Raw genomic sequence first — 9298 nt, 5'->3', positions numbered from 1 at the left:
ACTCCCTGATGCATTTTTGCATTTTGGGTGAACCCAGCCTGATCTGCCCGCTATTTATTTTTTGATTTCTTAAAAGATTGAGCTTGGTCTGGTGAAAGCCAGACTAGCCATGGACCTCAGTTACACAATGCAAGGGAACATGAATCAGCCTATATTTGCACGAACAAAAAAGGACAACAGCTCTTCAACTTTGGCCCGTTAAAATGTGTATGAACAGTCTAGCGACACATTTCATCAAGGCCCATTTGAACATGTCAGGTATTTGCACCACTGGTTAGATGTAAAACAGCATTTCGTTTCGTACTACTGTTACTTAATTTGTGCATTAACAATAACGTTTCAGACTACTGTTACTTAATTTGTGCATTGACAATAAAGTATAACATGAACTAAAGATGACTAAAATCTCATGTAGAAGAAGAAACATTCACAAAAAATCCATCCATCCAAAAATGACCTTTGTTTTTGATAGCTGTTGAAAACGGCATGGAACTGTTGAAAACGGCATGGAACTGACAGAGATGTTTTTGTTTATAAATAAATAAATAAATAAATAAATAACAAATAACATTATGCTGATACCTTTTGCTTTTCCCAAATACAATGTAGCCTACAGGTGTAAGTGACCTTTCATCAATCCAGTTGCAATGGATGAACTGTGATGAACTGCCCTACTTGTGATTGTTTAGAGATTTTAAAGGTTTTATAACAATGCTACATCTTCTTTGGCTATTCTACAATCTATTCACCTTTTCAGCACCAGTAGGCTACTTTCTGTGCAGCCGCACACACACACACTCAGGCATGCCAAACAAGCATACACAAAAGTTTCAAGAGTGGGGGATGGAGTAAAATATGGAGACAAATTGAAGTGTGATTTATTTTCGCGCAACGGATGTACAGGACTGAGCGGCGGTCATATTTTGTACCGCTATGCGGTACATCTAGTTATTTGTTATAGTCAATAAAATAGTAATTTGTGTGTGATTAAGTCCTTTATTGTTTGTTATAGGACATTTACATTGTGTTGTGTTTTGGCAATGAAGTACCTTTAAATAGAGGAAGGTCAGTGTTGAAATTACTGCATGCAAATCACTGAATGCTATGCAGAGGGGCCTAATCTTTAGGCCATCTGATGTAGGCTACCCTAGGCCCATGTTTATGGGATTTCTTTGACAGTTGCAACGGGAAAAAGGTGAAGATAGTCTTCTTTGCTCCTAGTGTACAAGTACGACATTCCAACCAGGTCTTTGTCAGATAGGCCTACACCATTACCTGTTGCAATATATCTGTGTGCATTCCTACATTACGTCTATTTCTTTGATAACATTATTTGCTACCACGTAACACCGCTATTATTATTAGGACTCAACATGCTGCAGTGGTATATGCCGTGGGCTTTAATTAGCGCATTTCGGATAGCCTATCCTACATCTGGGCAATACTTATTGAACATGCCATGACAAACATTACCAGTAGTACCGGCCAAATATTAAATAGATCGTTTGCAAGTTATGGTAATGTTGTACTAGCGTCATTATGTCTTGTCAAAATTCACTGATGAAGGAAGGTTTGCATTATCCTAGAAAACCATACTCGTTTCAATTAGGCTAGACTAAAACTGAAGAGATGAACTTGACACTAATCATGTAGTGGTGTTTTCTATAGTCTATTCTGCCTGTCATTCTTTGAACTCATTAAAAATGTAGATGTAGGCTATAAATCTGATTGAATTTAGTATTGGCCATCCCCAAAATGCAACAGAATACAGGAAATCATATCAAACAAATTAAAAAAATTTTTTATAATTTTTTAATATTTTGCAAACTGGCCTCTGTGTACCTGATGGCTTGCCTTCACTATCCACGATGTATCCAAAATAGTTTCAGATTTCACTTCACCTTTTGTTTTATCCACAAGCCGAGGACTGTGTTGACTATGCTGATGTTGGCTGCGCAATCACTCACTCAGAGATGCCTGCTTGACATGGAGAGTGGGAGCAGTTCACACAGACACAGAACGTTATTATTTTAATAAAGTATCGATTCTAAAAACGTCTGAAATCGTATCGTTTTTTTTATGTGAAGGCATCGGGTTTAACTCAACACTATATATTCCTAATATCAAGATCCAGGTACCTAAACTAATCTCCAGTTTGTTGTCCAGGCTGAGGTGTTCAGCTGTGCAGGTATAGTGGTGATGCTGTAGTTCCTCTGCGCTGACCTCCAGGCTCTTCCTCATCTGGTACGTCTCATCTCCATTAGGTAGCAGCTCCCCCCCAGTGATCTGGTGGTCAGACACAGACTGGCCTTCTCTGAGCAGGGTCAGGTTGATGTGACGAGGGTAGAAACCAGTGGCCAGACAGGTCACTTTGGGCCCTCCAGAGTCTGGGAGTGTCTTCTGGAGGAGCCTGACTCTGGGCTTCACTGTGTGGTGGGAAAAGATTATTAAACAGCATGGTAGACCTCACACAGATTCATTGACACGGTCTGCTGTTACAGTGGAATACTAAATGCAGTGTGCAGTATTTGAGAAATATGCTACTAGGTGTTGGTTGGACGTTCATTTTTGTAATATATAAGTATATATACTTTTTTGATCCCGTGAGGGTTGGTCTCTGCATTTAACCCAATCGGTGAATTAGTGAAACACACTGCACACACAGTGAGGTGAAGCACACACTAATCCCGGCGCAGTGAGCTGCCTGCTTCAACAGCAGTGCTCGGGGAGCAGTGAGGGGTTAGGTGCCTTGCTCAAGGGCACTTCAGCCGCGGCCCACTGGTCGGGGCTCGAACCGGCAACCCTCCAGTTACAAGTCCAGAGTGCTAACCAGTGGGCCACGGCTGCCCTAATACATTTTTTTGTAAAAAGATTCTGTTGAAGTCAATGAAGTTTTTCATTGACAATATCATGTCATATAGAGAGCTCAACAGTTTACAATAAATCACAAGAATGTATAGATTAGTCACCTTTTTTCAGCACACGATTCCTTTCTTTGACCAGATGCTTTCTAAGATATTTTATGCAGAGTGGGTGGTATATCATTCTGTAGTGCAAGGGAAAGTTCATCCGTTGAGTCCATGGTTTATCCTCGATATCTGGCCATCTCCACTCAATGCGAAGAGCATCATGGTCTGCATCATAATGGTCTATGACTACACTCTCTCCATTGTAAGCATCTTTAGTAAACATTGGTCCTGGACGATCATTGTTCAGTAGTTCACATCCAGTAGCTCTCTGAAAAATATCAATACCTGGGAAAACATCAAAATTGTTTCCAAGTGGACACAAAAAAAACATTATTTGCTTTCACACAAACATCTGTAAAACATTCTTAAAATGTTATTCTGAAATGACTTTAGAGTTTGGAAGAATGACTTCCTGCACAAAACCTTCCCATAAAATTGCTGAGTAGAGTAAAAGGTCTAAGAGTACTGTATATGGAACAGACTCTATGAAGATATGCCTAGAAGACCCCACTAAATAGGCCAATACTGCCGAAAGGCCCACACGTGAGGCGAGATGGCAAGAATCTCACATATCACTTTTATTGGTATGAACTCCATGTTAAGTCTTGTTTTTAGCTGGTTTGTTAGCTATAAACAACTCTAAATGTATAGACCATTTTCTCATTGATCAGCTTACCATGTGTGGTTGAAGTAGTGTTTTATATTGGATGCCCTAAGATTAATGCGTCTATATAATTGTTGAAAAAATTCAGTATAATCATCTTCTGCATCAATCACTCTCCCTGAGTCCTTATGAATGTTCTTGTAAATCATTTTCTGTTCATTTGAGTCGTAGTACCCAAACTCAATATCATCTAACATCACATACGCCATGAATTCTGGAAATGGAGTCTTTCCTTTGATGTATGTTCCCATCATCCACAAGGAGTGAAAACCTGAGGGGTGGGAGGCACATTAGCAGAATTCTCTGAAGCAGTCAGCCAGTAGGCCTACAGACACACATGCTTAGGCATCTCCCCTTATGAAAAAGAACCATAGTAATACTATACCATTTCTATATGATGTTCTGTAATATCTCTATAAAATCCTTTCCCTTTATACTGCCCTGCAAAGACAAAAGACCATAACTCGTCAGAGTGTGAAACTGAGAAAAATGACTTTAAAGTTTCTTTGTTGTCCAGCCAAATGTATTATAAGACAATGGAAATCTGGCTGTTACCTGTTTTAATGAAGATAAGCCTGTACATCAAACAATCTTGGGCAAGTTACTGGTAAAATATATAATAATTTTTCGAAAAAACAACCAAATTGACTCAAGATAGATCAGCCTTTTGCCTTTGCACAGCAGTATAGTATTCTTATAGTACAGTGTTATAGTACTTCTATGCCTGAAAATACTATTAGATTCCTATAATATCTATAGTATTCCATATCATTATATTATTTAGAAGATGACTATAATATTTTGTTCTTATAAGATTCCTTTGCTATCTCATTTTATGTTTTTTTTTTTATTTTAATATCACACTTTTTGCATATAGTTCACATTATGTAGCACATCAGTTAGACAGTTGTTAAATCACTCCAAATGCCATTCAAAATGGCTGCACAAACCCTACAATTTCCTGAATGAAAAATACTGCATTCGTATGTTATTGTAGGCTTACAGCAACTATTGTTTAATGACATCTCTGGCTTAAAAACTTAGTTTGACAGCATTCTTTAATACACTACAGAGTGCAATAGAGTTTGATATTCTAAATTCAGACAAATAGGCTACCATTGCTGCTACTCCTGCTTGCTGGAAAAACACTAACGTACCAAAGTACAATATTTGCAACATTTTCCATAGTCTCTGAATGAAATGCAACTTACCCATTCTGTTGGAGCATGACATATCAAATAAACAGAATAAAAATATGAGCTTCTGCATGTTTTTGTTGTTCTGATCCAATGGAAAACCATAAACAGCCGGGCACAAGATGAAAAATAGGAGAGGTCTTTTGAACAACTGAAGTAAGGTATTCCTCTTTTTCAAACCACTCCCACTGTGAATACAAAACAGAATTAAGGACTTTGGACCTTATGATTCCACCAGCTGCAAAATGGGGTCTGTGGTTGCGTGGCAGTTGCTAGGTAATAATGTAGGCCTAAACTCTATTTTTGCTGCCAATCAACAAAAAGCACCTGTGTACGTAGGCTACACCCAACACCGGGACAATTTGTGTCCTGGAAAATATTATTAATTATCCGGGACAGTCACTCAAAAAAGAGAACTATCCCGGAAAGTCCAGTACATGTGGCAACCCTAACCTTTGTTGTGCCATCCGTGTTTGCCACATAATCTGATGGCAAAGCACATAAACACTCGCTGTGGGAGAAACAAAGTAGGCCCAGGGCCCGTCTACGGAGTCCCATTGTACCGAATTTTGGTTGCAGTTCCACCAGAGTTCCACTGGGGGCGATCGCCATGAGTGCAGAATGAATGGGAGTCAATGGAGCTAGACGGCTAAAATTGTCTCTTTCACCTGATTGTCGTTGACAAATCTCAGATTTGATTGTAGTTTGTATAACTTCAACATGGGTTATAGGTCAAGAGTTGAATGAACGAGTACTTATGTCCTTTTGATTTCTTACAGGTTGGGTCGTTGTTGCCCATAACACGCTAGCATTGTGCTAATGAATGACGTCATTGACACGTTTGAAAGGCTTTTTAGAACAATTAAGTGACTTTAAAAAATATAATACTCAACCAAGTGTATTTTCTTTGCCTCCCCTTTCGAATGCAATACTCAAATTACTTGGAAAACAATTATATCCCAAGAAAAGTGGATTTTGAGGGGTACAGCGCCATAGACCTCCATGCATTCTGCACTCGTGGACGAGCGCCCTCATGTGGAACCACAGAAGGAACTGCAACCAGTTCAGAAACCGAAAGTTTTCCGAGAGTGGCAGATCTCCCCTTATCAGACATTCTCTCACATCATCTTACATGTCACCTGCATAGACAGTAAAAGGTCACCTGCCACTATGCAGTCGAGACCATAGACAGTAAAAGAAAGGTCGAGACGGGGTTAGATTATTCGCTGACATATGTGTTATACGGAAGTACATGCCACAGGCATGTGACACTGGCATGCTGGCATGAGAGGTTTCTGGAAGTAACATGCTCCTCAGGGCATTAGGCTTGTTTGAGATCAACTGCGTCTGACTTTGTCTGGCTTTCTATGTCAACGTGATCAGGGCCGGCCCGAGGCATAAGCGAACTAAGCGGTTGCTTGGGGCCTGGCCACCATTATGGGATTTTTTCATTATTTATCGTACAGAGGTCAAAATTATCGTACAAATACGATAATTATTTATCGTACATCTGGCAACACTGATAAAGCGAGTCGAATGAGTAGAGGGAGAGAGTATTCCTTTAGAAAAAGCCGATCTCTGGTCTCTGCGCGAGAGTATGCGATAGCATTTCTCAGTTGAATTGCAACAGGTCACGCAAATTTCCATGACTTTTCCAGGACTGGAAATTGCCATTTTCAAATTCCATAACTTTTCCATGTTTTTTTCAAAACGTACGCAAACCCTACACGTTTTGCTGCAATCTGAGGTGTGTCCGAGTGCTGGAGAAAATTAATTGTTTCTATAATCGTTTTTTTTATCCTGTTTCCGGCTTGGATTGTTCCTAGACCTCACATTATGACTAAATGACTTGGTAGCAAATTCATTGAACAACAGCTGAGTTAATAAGTAACCTTACCGTTAGCCTTCACATTGGGACAGTAGAAACGACTGGAAGTTTCATTTCCTGACCTCAGACCGCATGCGAAGTGCCAGTGTGAAGGGATAACTTAATGGACGAGGAAAAATAACTATTCCGCGGTCCATAGTTTGAGAAACGCGCTGGCCTACATGAAAACATGTGAAGCGATACACACCTAAAAAGAATGGCAGATGCGAGAAAGGACCGTTTTGTAACTACAATAATTTCCTAGCTGTTTTCCCCACTTTAAGATCCAACTAAAAATGACCAAGCTAATGGACGAATATTAAGTGTCATTTTTTAATTCACTTCAGTTGTCCATAGCCTATGTTTTCACCGAGTTATCCCAAACCAGAAGTGGCCGCAATGTCGGGAATATGGTCAGAACAATCTAACGAGAAGTTTGGAAATTTGAGTATGGAATTTTGAAATGGAAAATGTGTAGGAACCCTGTAAACTGAACTGTCTTCTTTGGCAAAACTGTAGTGTAGTGTTGACGTGCGGGCGACGTGTGGTGTGTGTGCGTGCGTGCGTGCAGGCAGGCGAGCCTGTGAAATGATTCGGGGTCAGAGAGAGAAGCGCTAGGATGTGTGTTTGGACGAACGACTGAAAACTCTGAAATTATCGTACATTATGGGACTTTTTTCATTATTTATCGTACAGAGGTCAAAATTATCGTACAAATACGATAAGTATTTATCGTACATCTGGCAACACTGATAAAGCGAGTCGAATGAGTAGAGGGAGAGAGTAGCCTACTCCTTTATAAAAAGCCGATCTCTAGTCTCTGCGCGAGACACAAGTAAGTATGCGATAGCATTTCTCAGTTGAATTGCAACGGGTCACGCAAATTTCCATGACTTTTCCAAAACTTTTCCAGGCCTGGAAATTGCCATTTTCACATTCTATAACTTTTCCATGTTTTTTTCAAAACGTACGTAACCCTGCACGTTTTGCTGCAATCTGAGGTGTCTCCGAGTGTTGGAGAAAATTAATAAATTGTTTCTATAATCGTTTTTTTATCCTGTTTCCGGCTTGGATTGTTCCTAGACCTCACAGGGCTCTACAGTGCGCCCATTTCACTCGCACATGCGAGTAAAAATGATGCCGTGCGAGTGCAAAAAAATATTTAGGCGCACTGGTGCGAATGACTTCTAACCATGTCAATGTTTGTCTACAAAATACACCGCAACATCGAGAAGCATTACTGGTGCAGACCATAGAATCACGTCGCGAATGAAGCATAAAAACTACACCTCCCATCAACGTTAGCAGTTTCGCGTTGTGACTCGCTAGTAGTCGCTTCTATCAAATCCAAGAGTGCGCAGAAAAAGCGGAAAGTTAGACTAGCCAGCCAAGATGCAAAGATTGAAGAAATTAGTTCTTCTATCCACCGAATTCATTGGATATAGGAGGAACAGGATGAGATTCTGAGAATGCAGTGAGAGAAGGAAAGGTAACCTAACATGCCTTTAAGCCCAGTTGACGTATTGGCTGCAATATGCAAAATATAGCTGTTGCGAATCGGGACAAAAGTAGCCTCCCGTACAGCCTGATCTCAAAACAAGTGTAGTACATATGTGTACGAAATGTCAGTGCACGTTAATTCGGAAAACCTTGTACTAGTCTAGCGGTCGGTTTTGAGGGTGGAGGAGCGTTCTGGTCATTTTTAATTTCCCGGCCCCAATCAGCCCTATAAACGGGCGATTTAATTAGAAAATTGCATTAATTTCAGTCTGGGATTTACATGATGCGCTATAGGCTATATTCTTCTATTATTATTATCATTATCTAAATCTGAAATATACAGCCTTTTTAACGGTTCGCCTACAACAAAACTGCATTAAGGCTTACCTGCATGGTTAACCAAAATATCCAAAACCTACTCGTCAAAATAGACGAATAGACAATAGACAAAATAAAATAAATCTAATTAGTGATAGCCTATTAAATGTGTTAATATCGTCCTGTTACAACGATTAATTCTTTAGTTCTCAGTCTGGAGTTGGAGGTCTATTTTGCTTCAGCTATCTTCTGCATACTGGTGGAGAGCGTCCCAACGGTATGAGGTCTGTAAACGTTCGGGAAACAGCGAAGAGCCCTGGAATAGCACGAATTTATTCAACGTCTTGTGATTGTCAAAGACGTGGACAGATAATTAGCTAAATAAATCATTGTTCACGACACGTGTTAAATGATCGAAATGAGTGCGATGGTGCAATCCTGCCAAACTTTCCAATTAGGTGGCATGGTGTTTGACATTAAATTGTCTAGTTTTAAGCAGGTCAGTTTCACATAATAGCCTATTTGTGTCTTTGGGTCTGGGTAACTCTTGTGACAAAAAAAAATGCTGTTATAGGCTACTACCGTTTTTCTGAAATTACAAAGCAGTACAACAACATATCTATGTCCAAAATATAGTGCATTTGTACAGTGTACAATATAGTCTAGTGCAATGCAGCTTAACTAGCCTAGGCCTACTGTATTTTCCTGCATAAGAACTACACATATTCACCCAAAACTACAGTGTTGACACTTGAAGTTGTGGAGTTATATTTTAGTAGCCTAA

At 39.8% G+C, this 9298-nt stretch overlaps 1 protein-coding gene across 5 annotated transcripts; it reads right to left on the bottom strand.

Moving 5' to 3' along the window:
- Positions 1-1848: 1848 nt before the first annotated feature.
- LOC125294303 (major histocompatibility complex class I-related gene protein-like) lies at positions 1849-4952 on the bottom strand. Of its 5 annotated transcripts, none has more exons than XM_048242862.1 (4): positions 4845-4952; positions 3646-3904; positions 2970-3237; positions 1849-2426 (listed from the first exon to the last, which is right to left on the bottom strand). In XM_048242862.1, the coding sequence occupies exons 2-4, from the start codon at positions 3646-3648 to the stop codon at positions 2026-2028; spliced, it is 672 nt and encodes a 223-aa protein (XP_048098819.1). In that variant the 5' UTR covers positions 3649-3904; positions 4845-4952; the 3' UTR covers positions 1849-2025. The 5 variants fall into 5 exon arrangements, with proteins under 5 accessions (XP_048098819.1, XP_048098821.1, XP_048098822.1 ...); XM_048242864.1 differs by lacking the exon at positions 3646-3904 and having other exon boundaries at positions 1849-1980; positions 2139-2426; positions 2970-3254; XM_048242865.1 differs by lacking the exon at positions 3646-3904 and having other exon boundaries at positions 1849-1977; positions 2139-2426; positions 2970-3254.
- Positions 4953-9298: the final 4346 nt, after the last annotated feature.

This window comes from Alosa alosa, chromosome 5 (assembly GCF_017589495.1).
Source record: "Alosa alosa isolate M-15738 ecotype Scorff River chromosome 5, AALO_Geno_1.1, whole genome shotgun sequence".
Lineage (NCBI taxonomy): Eukaryota > Metazoa > Chordata > Actinopteri > Clupeiformes > Clupeidae > Alosa > Alosa alosa.
Note: the sequence above shows the minus strand (reverse complement) of the source record. Positions and strands in the feature narration are given on the sequence as shown.

Coding starts and splice junctions, on each gene's coding strand:
- LOC125294303 (XM_048242861.1), bottom strand. CDS start 4,902: ATGCAGAAGCTCATATTTTTATTCTGTTTATTTGATATGTCATGCTCC. Junction 3,255..4,844: donor GTCATGCTCCAACAGAATGG/GTAAGTTGCATT, acceptor ATGTTTTCCCAG/GTATTGATATTTTTCAGAGA. Junction 2,427..2,969: donor GAATCGTGTGCTGAAAAAAG/GTGACTAATCTA, acceptor CCCACCACACAG/TGAAGCCCAGAGTCAGGCTC.